Source organism: Bacillus rossius, chromosome 5 (assembly GCF_032445375.1).
Source record: "Bacillus rossius redtenbacheri isolate Brsri chromosome 5, Brsri_v3, whole genome shotgun sequence".
NCBI classification, from domain to species: Eukaryota; Metazoa; Arthropoda; class Insecta; order Phasmatodea; family Bacillidae; genus Bacillus; species Bacillus rossius.
The window spans coordinates 65,527,105-65,541,592 of NC_086333.1; the positions used below are offsets into that span (position 1 = coordinate 65,527,105).

Sequence of the window (14,488 nt, forward strand, 5' to 3'; positions counted from 1 at the left end):
AAGTAATCACGTTTTAAAATACCTAATAAAACTGGAATTACAATAATTATAATACATATCCTCGTTCAAAATTCTTATGATGCTTTATACCACAGCGGTAGAGCGCGCGATTAGTAACTATAAGGGTCGTGGTCACTGAATATGTTTTATTTTTTAAAATAACATTTATTATATAAAAATACAATTTATTTATCTCAATAAGGTTAAGTTTTGTTTGTAGGGAAGTATTAAAACACTGTTTTCATTCGTCTAAGCAAAAACATATATACAAACGTATACTTAGTGTTATAAAAAGTGTTTTAAAATGTTTCAGGTTAATATTTTAGTAAAGTCATAGAAGCATAATTTCTAACATGTGAGTAAAGTTTAAAGTATGAACTATTTAGTGAATTATAACAAGATGGGCAGTATTTCAATAAAATATTTTTTTTCAAAAATCAGCTCCAAAGCCAGGGTTTTAACGGAGCCGTTTCTAAAAGTCTAAAATTTCCTGTTGTTTCGTGCTGCTATTTTCTATCTGTGTTTGATGGTGGCAAGCAACGTTTACGATTGGGGAACGAATTCTTGCAGCGGACGCAGAAAGTATGTGTGCGCTTCACATCCAGGAATTTTTGTATTTTAATTTCGACTATTTTGTTTATCAGTTTATTTATCATGTTCGGCATTATGTTAAAGAATTATACGTTAATTTTCGTGTCCCAGTTTTGTATTATAATTTTTTCTTTATTATCTTTGAAAGATTTGTGTAATGGGAGTGCATGACTTGATGCAAGCTTTTGGACATACACCATTGCTAAACTAAGCTTAGCAATGGCGTATGTCCAAAAGCTTACATCAAGTCAAATTTTTCTTTAATTTCAAACGTGCACAATAAAACGTTTACCGTCGAGTATTGTGATGGTTTGGATGGGAGAATTATGTGTGTTTTGTAAACCTGGTTTTTGTTTTGATTTTCTATCCCAAAAAAAACTCCACTTTAATAAAAAAAAAAAAGCAAGAAGACCTCTTATGTTTCGAAGGATAAAACTTTTTTTTGCAGTGAATGCGAGCTCCCTTGTACCAAAACATGTAGATCTCAGGTCCTCGAAATACCATTCCAATGAATAAAAACTTTCATACAATTTCCCAGCTTAAGCTGAACCCTGTGTAGTTGCTATGGAAGTATTTTGGCCTTTGTATCGGACTCAACTGAAAATAAACCACGAGCATGACACATTGTTCAGCACTGAACAAAGCCGTTCAGCAAACGAGAACCTGAAGCCTTTTTTATATTCAAGTACTCTACATAAAAAATATCAAGCAGGTGTTTACTACCTCATTGTAAACGCAAAAAAAAAATAGAATTGAAAAAAAAAAGTATATTTTAATTATCACTCTTTTCCTATCTATAGTTAAGACAGAATTTCATAACGACATCAAAATGTTGATGGTTTAGTTCTTGTAAATTTATATATAGAGACCTGCAAAATTCGCGGTTTCGATGGCCTTCAGGATAGACTGAACATACCCCTGTACACTCGGGCAAATGACGCAAGTTCATTGGCTGCCGACTTGTAAGTCGTCTCAGCTGGTTTGTCTGTGATGCGATCCTTCTTTGGTTGAGGGTTTATAACTGGTTGAGATTCGACCAGATGAACAGTAAGCCAATAGCAAAATTATCTAAGAGGTTTATGTGTTTGAATTCTAGCCTATCACCGAATGAATCCGCGAATTTTGCAGGTCTCTCTCTCTCTCTCTCTCTATATATATATATATATATATATATATATATATATATATATATATATATATATATATGTGTGTGTGTGTGTGTGTGTGTGTTGTTGTTGACTAACATCTTTTTCAACCGTCAACAGTTGCGACAAGAACAGTGAATACAAACAACAAATGTTGGCAACACAGTTATAAACAAAGGAAACCAACGATTCACAGTTCTTGTCGCAACTGTCTCATTGTTATCAGCACACTGTATCCACCTGTGCAGTAATAATTTATTGACCAATTCCTTTAACGGAATTTTCTGTGCAATGCATTTATTTATTTTTTATTTCGGCTAATATTAGCATGTGTTCTGAGTGTTTGCACATTCATATTTTTTGTGCGTTATCGAAGTTCTTATGAAGTTAAGTGCATGAAATCAGCAATGGCGTATGTTAAAAAAAATCTTTTCCATCGCAAGAGCCATTCAAAGAAGGTACATAATTAATAGAGATGCGGAAATTTCGCGCATTCATTTGGTCGCAAGTTAGAAAGCAAACCTTCACACCCTCGCTCTGTGTTCATGATTGGACCGCATTTGTTTGGACACGCCCCTCTGCGACCGTGAGCCAAATATGCCCAGCTAGAAAAGAAGTAAGCGAATCAGGTAGTGCCAATTAACGAGGATAAAAATTTTTCGCTACGAAATCAACCAACGGGAAAGCAAACATAAGTTGAGAAAACCCATGACTTTGTATTCTACCCTGACGCTAGACCAATCCACGAAATTTATGGGTCTTTAATGATTAACGTTTATTTTGACTTTGACCCATCGTTAACGCAGTCGCTCAGCTGTCTCTCACGTGTCACGACGTGGTTATCGCTAACGGCAGCGAAACGGCTTAACTGCCGGCGATATGGCGGGCCCGCGATTCGCTAATCAGCACCTTCAGACGGATTAAACGCGACGGCGTCCGGCAATCAATAGGCAATCACTTGCAGCACGCACCAGCCAATCAGGCGCGAGGTCGTTCCCCAGAACCTCGCGCGGACCAATCACGTGCCGCCAGCCCGTCCACGGCGGGTTTACAATAATTCAAACACTTCATTTTAAAATAACTTCAACAAAGAAACTTTGCGCTCTTTTAAGCTGCCAATGAACGAACTTAAGACATTATATGATGAATCTCAAGCCAGAAACTTCATTTGAAACGTAGTGATGCACTTCGTAGTTAATGAATTTGTATGATATTTAGTATATTTCAAACCACAACATATATTTTTTTTTGAAATCGTCAGATATTAATGTTTTTTAAAAAGCTTCGCAATAATTTTACTTGGCGAACATAAGGATGGATGTCATTTGATTCACATTGTTGATAATTTTGACTTGACGATCAACTCTAGCATACTCTAACAGACGAAAAAGACAATCTAATGAGGCATCCAGTAGTGTTACCAATATGGTCGCTGTCACGTCACATTGGATGAAGTTATACATGCGTCAAAGATATTGGTAAACATAAAAGTTGAAAAAAAGGGTGGTGGACATTATGTGAAGGAATATAATTTCTTGAATTTTTTTTATAAGTGTATCCATTGGGTTAGAACCCAGAACCCAAAGCCATTTTGTATAAATATTTTTATAAATACATATATATTTTGGAAGATTAATATTTGTATATTAGTTTTAAATTGCAATCGTCTATGCTGTGTAATTTATTATGTATTTTAATATTTTTTTTATAATATTAAATTTGTGAATTAAAAAGATTATTACATCTTGGATCCAATTCTGAAGTCCATTGTGAAGAATTCGTGGGCAAAAGCGAGTTATACTAAAAATTATAAAAAGGCTTACGCATAAGGACTTTAGTAAATATCATTCTTAAGGTTTCGTTATGAAATAAATCTTTTATACACCTTACAATTTATTGTATACATTTATTTTGCACTTATTTTATTTATGTTTGGAATAAATCAAATACTTTTCTTACGACGGTAAAATATCAGCAATACCCTAAAATTGCGTGAACTAAGCAGCGGATTATTTATTAGTTTTTTTCGATAAAAATGTTTGAAAGATATATGCTGCAACAAATATAAATTAACCGAATTTGCTGTGCATAGTTTAGACGAAAATAACTACAAATGCATTTAATGTATTTTAGACATTAAGTTATCTGTGTGTAGTAATGACTGTTTGCAGAAGTAAAGAGTACTAACATGTTTTACTTCTAATGGAAAACTATCATGATTGTGTTATTAGTAGGAACTTAACCTTAGATAAACAGAAAGAATACCCCATTTTTCTCGTGAGCTTTATAAGAAACTTTTTATTTATTTTAAAGATGCGCCCTTTTTAGAAAGAGAAATAAGAAGTGTTGAAAGTCAAAGTTTGGATCCATTTAATTGAAGGAAGTTACGTCCTTAAAAACTGCTGAGGAAGTTAAAAAGCTTAAGTAAATTAAGAGGAATTTGAAAAGATTCATTGTTCGAAAAGCAAACGGAAACTTCTGCAAGAGCGAACCCTTACTGCTTGCGCGAAAAAAAAAAAAAAAAAAAAAAAAACGGAAAGTCGGTTCGGGGCGCGTGGGCTGTGTATCCCAACTATCGCCCACGGCAGTTGCCCGGGTCGTCTCGGCAGGGCTGTTGGGTCTTTCGGCGTCCCATAGTGCGGTACGGGTCGTTCGGAATAATGGTACACCAGCACAACACAATGGTACGCCGGTACAAAATATTGGTACATACCTGAAAATTCACGATTTTCTGTATGTTGATATTAAAGTAGATTTACTTTGTTAACGGGGATTCCACTGATATCTATTCTCGTCCGCAGTATTTATCTTTATTTATTTTTGTCTCTGACGACTAACATGAGGGTAGAAATAATTTAGTACCACTAAAATTATCAAACCAGAACAAAAACAAACATAAAAAAAATAATAACGACAATAATATGTTAGTTACACCATCTCCAGTACTTACGTAAAGTACAAAAAATCGTTTAATGTCAAAATTATAAATGAGTTATAGACATAATTTTCAGTTACAGAGTTGTCACTGTTTATTTTCGTTTCCGAAGCAGATAATATCGGTGTAAGTCGAAAATTTTTGCAGTTTTGAGCTATCTATGTAAACATTTCACCTATGAAAATTACAAATTATTGTTTAGTATGCAAACTCAAATCTGCGCGGACGCAGAGAGAAAGTATAGCGTTGGGAAGGGGGGGGGGGTAAATATTTATGTCGGGCCTCCTCACCATTATTTAGTGTACAACTTTTTAAACACTACCATTAAAAAAATGGATGTGTGTTCTTATGTACGCGCGTTAGAAGTTATACTTGTAATAAAATCTAACGTTAATTATGCATGCATATAATTAATAGAAATAAAATAATGAAATGACAGAAGTGTTATTATAAATACGTTTGGTAAAAAAATTCATTCAAATTAAAAAAATTTAAATAAAAACTAAGTATTCAACATTAATATAAACACGTGCATAGTATTAAATATTTAATTTACTAAAATAATCTAGATCTATTTTAATTAAAATTGAAAATTAATATAATGAATGCTTATTAAAAATTATTTTCTAAAATTATTTTTTAAATAATAATCCGATAATTATAATGCAAATAAATTATACACACAGTAACATAACCTCACTTATAAATATACTTGAAAAAGTTTATAAACACAAAACATGTCTTTAATATTCACAATAAATAAATGTTTTTAATTATATGGACTAGTATTAAACATTAATCACTAAAGTATAATATTTGTATGCAGACTCTTTCATCCTGTGATAATTTTGTTTCATGGTTCACGCGCATCTCAAAAATGCACTCTCATTATTTTTTTTCGTAACGCCCTTAAAGAAGCATTACTTCAAAAATCTAAAGAATAAAAGTTACCGTGGCAGTAACTGTAAACGTGATCTTGAAAAATTTCTGAACTGGCAAGGTTTCCAATGAATGTTATTAGCAATATAATTATATTTTTATTCCTACTATCAGGGCCCCGGGAATTTTGGCGGGGGTCTCCCCTCCCCCACAAGTCAAGCCCCCAATAGCTCTTCCCGTTCCGCCAGAGCCCCTCAAATAATGCTGCATTTTATTACCACGAAGCAGTGTTGCCAGCCATAGTACACAATTAGCGTAAACTCAATTCTACATTCGGGTACTTTAGGGTACATGTTGATCTCAGTTCGGGTGTCATTCAGTCACATACACAAAAAAAAAATATCAAAAATCAAAATATTACTATCTTTTTAATACAAATATCACATTCAATGTTCTGTGAAAACTCATAATAGCGTGAAAACACAAAAATTTAATAGTTTGGATGCAATATTGGCTTTATTGCTAAGGCCTGTGGATATAATTCTAAAATGCGTCGATGGGATGTTGAAAAAAAATGGGTGGAGGGGGGGGGGGGACATAATGTAAACGTTGAATACTACTATTCCAGCCAGAGGTGAAAATTGGCATTTTCAGGTTAAAATTTGGTGTAAATATTACTCTTAATATAAATATGGCGACGTAAATTTGTGTTGTGCTCTAATAGTGTAGCATAGACCGTTGTAGCCACTCTGCTGTTCACTTGATACTAGCTGCAACTTGATCCTGTAGTTGTGAGGAGATACTTAGATCAGGGATTTTTAATGCCAGAGTGTTACGGCAAGGGCAAGTACTTTTTTTTCCGGCCTTATTAGTTTTCTATTCCAAGTTAATATTGTTAATATTTTTTTGACTATATTTATTGTTTTCCTGAATTCGGGTATTCGGGTGGATCTTCCCGGGCACCGGGTTCAGACATACGTAGTAATTTGGGTACGTGTACCCGAACTCTGGTACGTTCGGCAACACTGCCGTGAAGGATGAATTACGGCGCGTGTACCGTAGTAGTGGCTTGGCTCGGGGTGGCCGGGTCGACAGTGGCGCGGCGCGGCGGCGGGTCGCGGAAGCACACAGGGGCGAGGGTGGGGATGGAGGGAGGGTGGAGCATGGCGCTCCGGCCAGTCTGCTCCAGATGGAGCCGCAGCGCGGAAGCGGCGCCGGCAGCGGGGAGTCGTGACGCGCGCATATGCCGCCGCCGCGGTGGTCGCTGTGGCTGCTGACGGGCCTGGCCGCCGCCGCCGCCGCCGCCGCCGCGCTCAGCACGCGCACCGTGCGCACCAAGTACGGCGCCGTGAGCGGCCTCATCGTCACCTTCCCCGGCCGGCGCCTGGAGGCGGTGGAGGCGTTCCGCGGCGTGCCGTACGCGTCGCCGCCCACGGGCCGGCTGCGCTTCATGCCGCCGGTGACGGGCGCGCAGTGGGGCGGGGTGCGCGCCGCCGACCGGCCCGCCCCCGCCTGCCCCCAGCGGCCGCCCGAAGTGGCCAACGAGACGGCGGCGCTACGCGCCATGCCGCGCGGCCGCCTGCAGCACCTCAGGAGGCTGCTGCCGCTGCTCTCAGACCAGAGCGAGGACTGCCTCTACCTCAACATCTACGCGCCCGTGCAAGGTCTGCTCGTCGTCCTTAACTTACTTAGTATATTATATGTATTGGGTTAGAAGCGATTTGTGAAAATTTACGGCAGCTGTAGTGTCCATAACAAATTAATAACATATATATATATATAAAACAAAGTCGGGTTAGTTACACCATTTATAACTCAAGAACGGCTGGACCGATTTCAATGATCTCTGATTTGTTGGATTTGTTTCCGCCCCGAATAACTATTAAAATATTGATAAAATTCACAGAAACATGCTGCGTTTTCTGGAAAAGACCACAGAGGAAAACGCAGTATATTATATAAAAATTTTAAGTTTTATTTGGTGTAATGAGACAGAAACTATATCAAGTGCTTGTTGCGAAAAAAAAAAATTTCAAGCCCTTTTTGATAGATCAAGTATCTATACGCGCTAAAGTTAAGATGCGACCGGGAATATTGTATATCCGCAATAAAGTAGATGAACCTAAACTCCAACATGTCTTTAAGAGGGTTTTTCGGGAGACTGTCACATCTCAGCGGTTATGAAGATTCTCTGACGCATGATTCGGGTATAAATATTATCCTATAGAAACACCCGTTTCAAACATATTTACCTCTCCCGTACACACATTTCAGAAACAAAATACATAAACAGGGTAATCATTCGCCCTACTGTGATGTCTCGTGGAGGGCCTTAACAGGATAGAATCGGTAGTGGAAGCGAGGGTACTTCGAGAAAAACCCACCGGTAAAGTCCGTCACGTACCAGCGTTTTTGTTTTACTGACGACCATGAGAAAAATCTGTTGTTCCAGACAAAGGTTTTTAATAAACATTATAAGACATAGACAATCCGAACGGATTCGATGGTGTGTCTTTAAAGAAAGTTTTGCATTTTTCCCCCCCCCCCAAATCCTTTTTTTTCTCCACCCAATGCAGTTATGGTTGCTCGTATCAAAAAGCTATTTGAATAACGTTTTTAGTATTTCTCCTACGAGTTATAATACAGATGTGATATTTTTCATATTATGAGAGTTATAGAATTTTTCTTTCGGTGGGATTTCACCCAGTAAGGAACTCGACTGAGATTTTCAGTTACGAGATTTTATGTATCGGTTTGGAAATGATTTGTGCAAAATTATGGCAGTTATCGTGTCCATAAAAGTGTTTTATATATATATATATATATGTGTGTGTGTGTGTGTGTGAGTGTGTATGTGTGTGTGTGTACGGTAACGGTTTCAATATGTATTGTTTTTTTTCGAAATATACCTAAAATTACATGTTTTAGTTGTACTTATAATTTTGTTTTGAAACACTAAAATATTTGGACTTTAAAACTGAACAGAAACATGTAACATTTTAACTGCATTCCTTAGTTTGATAAATTATTAAAATATAGCGCAGCGTTCGTATTACTACATACAAATATATTATTATATTTCTTCATCGCCATGCCAGTTCAAACATATTATTATTGGCTTTAAGAAATAAAAATTATTAAAGTGGAAATTATTCTTTGTTATGACTAGAGACCTGCAAAATTCGCAGTTTCGATGGCCTTCAGGATAGTTCCCCTGTACACTCGGGCAAATAACGCAAGTTCATTGGCTGCCGACTTGTAAGTCGTCTCAGCTGGTTTGTCTGTGATTCGATCCTTCTTTGGTTGAGGGTTTATAACTGGTTGAGATTCGTCCAGATGAACAGTAAGCCAATAGAAACATTATCTAAGAGGTATATGTGTTTGAATTATAGCCTATCACCGAATGAATCCGTGAATTTTGCAGGTCTCTAGTTTTGACTTTTAAAGTTTATAAAACGTGCTACAATATTGTTTTGCTATTACAAATTTTCATTTCGTTTACCTATACGCTTACTACATCCCTTCAGTATTCACTAAAGTGAGTATATACTGGCGCATAATGCCACACGCGCGTCCGCCATCTTGATAATCTCGGTTCTTGGGTATGGCAGAAAATCGCCAGCGCATCAAATCTCCCGCTGCCCATATGTGTGAATGTTAAAAAAAATTACCCCAAAAGCGCCTAAAGAGGTGTTAATTCTATTCAGCTGGGAAACGGTGGGTGATGGGGAACGCTATCATTTCGACTTCAAACATAAACGCTGCCAAAATTGCGCACACTCACTCCTGAAACGTCTTACATCCATGGCCATTTAGGTGCAAGAACGACCTGGGTTCGAGATACTACAAAACTCTTTTATCGCATCACGAAAGGAACTGTTATAAAGAGTGTTTTAAAAGCCGTGTTACTCGTATGTATGCAGATGATTCTGTTTCCTGTCCTGGAGTGTGGTTACCGATGCCTTGTGTGCCTATTAGAACTACTGTGCTTTCTTCTCTATGCTCATGTTCCTTAATTGCGGACAGTTCAAATTTTATCGAGAATAGCTGGCGTTTTCACAAGTAACCATCTAATGTACAGTATCACAGTTATAGTTTTTTTAAAATAATTATATGTACCAGCACACTGTATGTACCTACATGAAGACTAGATTTTCTGTAAGAAAATTTTTCTTTTTTAATTTCTAGTGCTTTAAGCATAGTAGAAGTGGGAATAGTTATGTCACTACTTTGTCGTGAAACCTCATGTAACTAGGCTATTTTGAAGTGAAAATCGTCTATTCTATCGTTCATTAATACCCGGTCGAATTTTCTTGTGTGACAAAATGACGTCATATTTGAATCGCTGATAACTACGAGACTAATAATGCGTCAATAATGGTTGAGACCACAACGGATAGATCATGTCTGTACGTGTTTGTCGCGCAGTATTTGTTTTGCCTCTGACGTCATCGTGCCAGTGTAGGCGCATGCACGTTACTGTATTAAAGAGATCGATAATTAAGTTACATATTAATAAGAAACACTTTTTATGATCTTAGCCAAACGATTTCTAAAAAAGAATCTAATGGAGTGGTCCCAAACTACGCCTTTCTTCATTTTTGACGTGATAACGTCTTATAAATCGATGAACGCTGGCTGCACGCACGAAAAATTGTCACGTTCCGCCTGAGCCGAGCGTGCAAGAACCGGCCAACCACCGTGCGAGAACATCTTCAATAATATCAAACAGGTTTAATTTGGGCTTTTTAACTAATTGTTCGTGATTATATTTAAACAAATTATTTAAATTAAATTTTCAAAAACTGTAAATAATATTTGAAAATTAAAAAGTATGCAATTTTTCATCAATGTTTTCTTATGACGTTATCACGTAAAATTATAGTCCGTAAACCGTCTTTACAGGCAGTTTTTTACACTTTTTCCTGGGCCATTGATACAGAACTCTCTAGTGTGTTCGACATGACAGCGGCACCAAACCTGGAGGCTGCATCTGAGTCCAAACGCTTGCCCAGTGCTACACTTTAACTTTCGGATGCACAGCTTTACTGAAAGAAAAGCGAGCGTAACTTTTACTTTAACGAATGCGGGTTAAGAGGTAGGGAAGCGTTGCTAAGAATTAAAAAAAAAATTAAAAAATAAATATTTCCGCCCTTTCGGCAGTAAAATTATTCCACAGCGTCAATGAGCACGCATTTAATATGAACACCCGCGTCACCTCATTAACACAGAAGTCTCGTCCCAAGCCCATAATTCCTGGATTTTCGGAGGTAAGCGTGGGTAGGAGTGTTTTAGTGTTAGTGAGGCTGAATGGTCAGTATGGCGTGTGTGGAACGCGCCGAAGTGAAGACGGCTTGGTGATGGGATGCCTTCAGTTCACATGGATGAGGGCCACATCCGAACAGCTCCGAAATTCTCCGACGTTTGACGATCGCCCGTGGAAAAAAAAAAAAAAAAACATATTCAAAGGTTTTAAATTTTTTATTTTAAATGACGTTTATCTAACCTAACCATAAACAATGATTTATGGTTAGGCAACCTAACCCACATATTTTAGTTACGGTAATCTAACATAACCTCCCGGAAAAAAAGAGCTATTATTTATTAAATTGACCGAACCTAACCTAACTCTTTAAACTTCGGAGCTTTCATCTCTGTAAACTGTTCGCTATCCGTCAGTCATAACCGTCATCACGGTCGCCATGGCAACGCCGTGACGTGACAAATAGAATCGTAAACTGTTCGCAAAAAAAAAAACCTTTTAATCCTTCACTTATTTCCGGCAAACAAAATCATCATCTTCTCGAAAGGCGCTGTATACGGTGTTCTCATAAAGAATATTAGACTCCTCACGATGGGGTTTTTCTTAACCCCCGCTTGCAACACGGCGACATCGCCAGATCGATGGTGTTTTGTCAGTTGCCTGCCGTCGCTTGATGTCACCAGGTGCTTAGTTCTGACAAGCAACCGTTTCAGACAGAACTCCCAGGTGCCCGAAGTTCTGACACGGCCAAGATTTTAAATATGCCTACTCTCGATAGCCCAGGTCAAGAGCAGCAAAAATTAAATCCTCGATTGAATAAAATATCTTGAACATTCACTACTGAAGTAGTAAAATACCTATCAATATTTTAGTACCATTATGAATCTTTAGCACAATTACGTTTGGTGCGAACTTATGTACTTTTTATATCGTTTAATCCTCAACTAACATTTTAATAAATTCAAAATTTTGAAAATGGTTTATTATTTTACAAGTTTTAAAATTTACAGATTCATATGAATATACAATGTTAGTTACATATTATTTTAAAGAAAATATGGAGACACGATATTTTGTTGGTGTACCAGTGGTCTGTGTTTTCTTAAATTACTTATTAATGTGTGTTTTAAATAAAAATAAAAATAGTTTTAAAGTTTTTAAAATGTGAGCATTAGATTTTACAAAATAAAAAAAATGTATATTTATATGTTACCTAAAAGTTGAACTATGTAAGACGCTTACTTTTTAATTTTGTTAAATTCAGTTTTCCGATTGATGAACGCTTCTCGCTTTCAACAAAAAGATGTAATACTTTATTAGAGATTTCGTGTTGTGTATACACAACACGCTTGGGCATTGTATACTGCTAGAGCGATATCAAACTAGGTTTAGTTATTCTTGATTGGATATAAACATGAAAATACACGCAACGGTTTTATCCCTTATATTTTTCCAAATTAAAAAAAATCTTAAGTAAACAAATTTTTTTTAATGTTTTCTTTTTCAAAATTTTTTAAACATCTTAAAATACTGGAAACAATTGATGCTGAAATCAACCAATTGGTTCAGTATTTACAACATTTTTGATATTTAAAAATTTAGGTTTCTATAATAAGTATAGAAAATTTAATAATTTTTATGTTGAAAACTAAATGTCGTATCGCAATGTTGTTTTAATAGACAGCTGTCTCATGACCTGCACTGTTTTTCAAATATTCATGAAATGATAACTAAAAATTAAAAAAAAACTAGGGTAATTTTATTTTAAACTTTTGTTAGGCACTGTATTCGTGTGCCTTGCTACCCATAGCACACAACTTAGGATTGCATAACGGGCTGTGTACATAAACGCTTACTGAAGTACGTGCACTATGTAGATGTAGATGAGTTTAGGTAAGCTTGATTAAGCATAATAATGTTTTTTTTTCTGTTTGCAAAATTTTCACAAGGAATTAATGTGTAAGTATATAATTTAATATTTCATATTTTAACCGGTGTGAAATGAAGACAAAAAATTAAATACAAAATGTTCTCTTAGACGTAAAAAATAACGATATCGATGTTAAAAAACTACAATTTAATTTAATTGGTTATAATATACTATAAAAAATATTTGCTAAGAACGTTAACGCATGCTCATAGAGGGTTTTACGAAGATATACGTATTAAGTTTATAAATATTGCCGCAAGCCAAATAAATCTCTGAACCCGTCGGTTGTGCATTAGAATGGAAAAAAAAAATCCAAACCTCTCCACTTGAACACCACGTCAGAACTTGACCAATCGATCACCGCGCGTGCTTAACACAAGCTCATCAGAAAACTGACATTAATTGCTGAAATCGACAATTCATCATTGCTGCTTGGGTCACAGAGTGCTAATTTTTTAATACTGCTTGATAAACCCACTTGTGATGACGGAGACACATTTAAGGGAAATTAAAGCTGTTCTCAAAGTTGAAAAAAAAAACTTCATATCTTCCAGAGGTGGAAAAAATTACAATATTTTTTAACACACTGATGAATAAACAGTTAAATTTACTAAATAAAAAAGTACAATACGAACTTAACATTTAATTTCTGAATAAAATGGTATTATTTCCATTTACGTCTGTTGAAATTTAAGTAGACTGGATATTATACTTACACTCTTTTTTATGTACCTAATGAAATTTATTTAAATTTTGGCAATGTAAAGACTTAAACTTTTAATTTTATTATTATTTTACATAGTAAAACCCATAGAAAATATTCCGTTAATAATGGAAACGTTCCTGGGCTAAGTAATCTTAAGCTTCAAAAACAAGTTAGTGGGAAAAAGGAAAATCTTTTTGTATCTTAAGTTGCCTTTAGTGCAAACTAAGTATTACATCTTACTTTTGAACTGTAGAGAAACATGGAGGGGCTTAGATGAGAGTGCGCTGTATTAGCGATTGTTTCTATATCACTTTACTCGGAAAAAAAGGAATTTCTAATTTTGTGTTTTTACTTTTAGATCTCTATGCCTTAAAACATTTATATTACGTCGATTTAGTTATTCATGATTTCAAAGTAAAACGCATAATTAAAAAAGTATTTATTAGAGTAACACTGAAGAAATAATTTATGTAAAAAAATGTTTTTTTTGTAAACCCTCATATTAAGTTTAGTGCGAAATGTTTGCAGATATACTCAAAATATTTCGAGAATGATTCCCTGTAAAATAGAGGAATCAATTTTTCAATAAAACTTACAGCATAACTCAATTATTAAGAGTTGGCTATAAAAATAATTTTAAGGAATCGTGTTGGTGCACAATATTGAAATCTAGGAACAGTGTTTTATTCTACCCACTTTCCCAAACAAACTGAATAGATCTTTTTCTTGGTTAAAATAGCAGGTGTTGCACCCTACTACTGCATGCATAATCGGTGCCTTCAATTGTTAAGGATACTTTATGTCGTTTCATTAAGATAAATTTATGATGAACAAAAGCTCCCCTCAGTTTCAACGTACAACGGATTGCGACAGAAAAAGTTTCAGCAGCAATGATGTTACGCCTGGGTACGTAGGCAATACTTCGTGCACACAGATGTAACTACAAGGGTATCTTAAGGGGCCCGCCTACCTGGTCACACAGACGGTGTGCAGAGCTTCAGGAAAAACAACGCGATTTCAAAACTACTCCAGATATCCT

The 14,488-nt window shown here is 36.0% G+C and overlaps 1 protein-coding gene across 1 annotated transcript in view; it reads left to right on the forward strand.

The window, feature by feature from the left end:
• Nucleotides 1-7,024: 7,024 nt before the first annotated feature.
• Nucleotides 7,025-14,488, forward strand: part of LOC134531916 (neuroligin-2-like) — a 403,682-nt gene continuing 396,218 nt past the window's right edge. Inside the window, exon 1 of the mRNA XM_063367957.1 lies at nt 7,025-7,214. Coding sequence (XP_063224027.1) covers nt 7,115-7,214 — 100 coding nt within the window. The 5' untranslated portion in view covers nt 7,025-7,114. The remainder of the gene's footprint in view (nt 7,215-14,488) is intronic.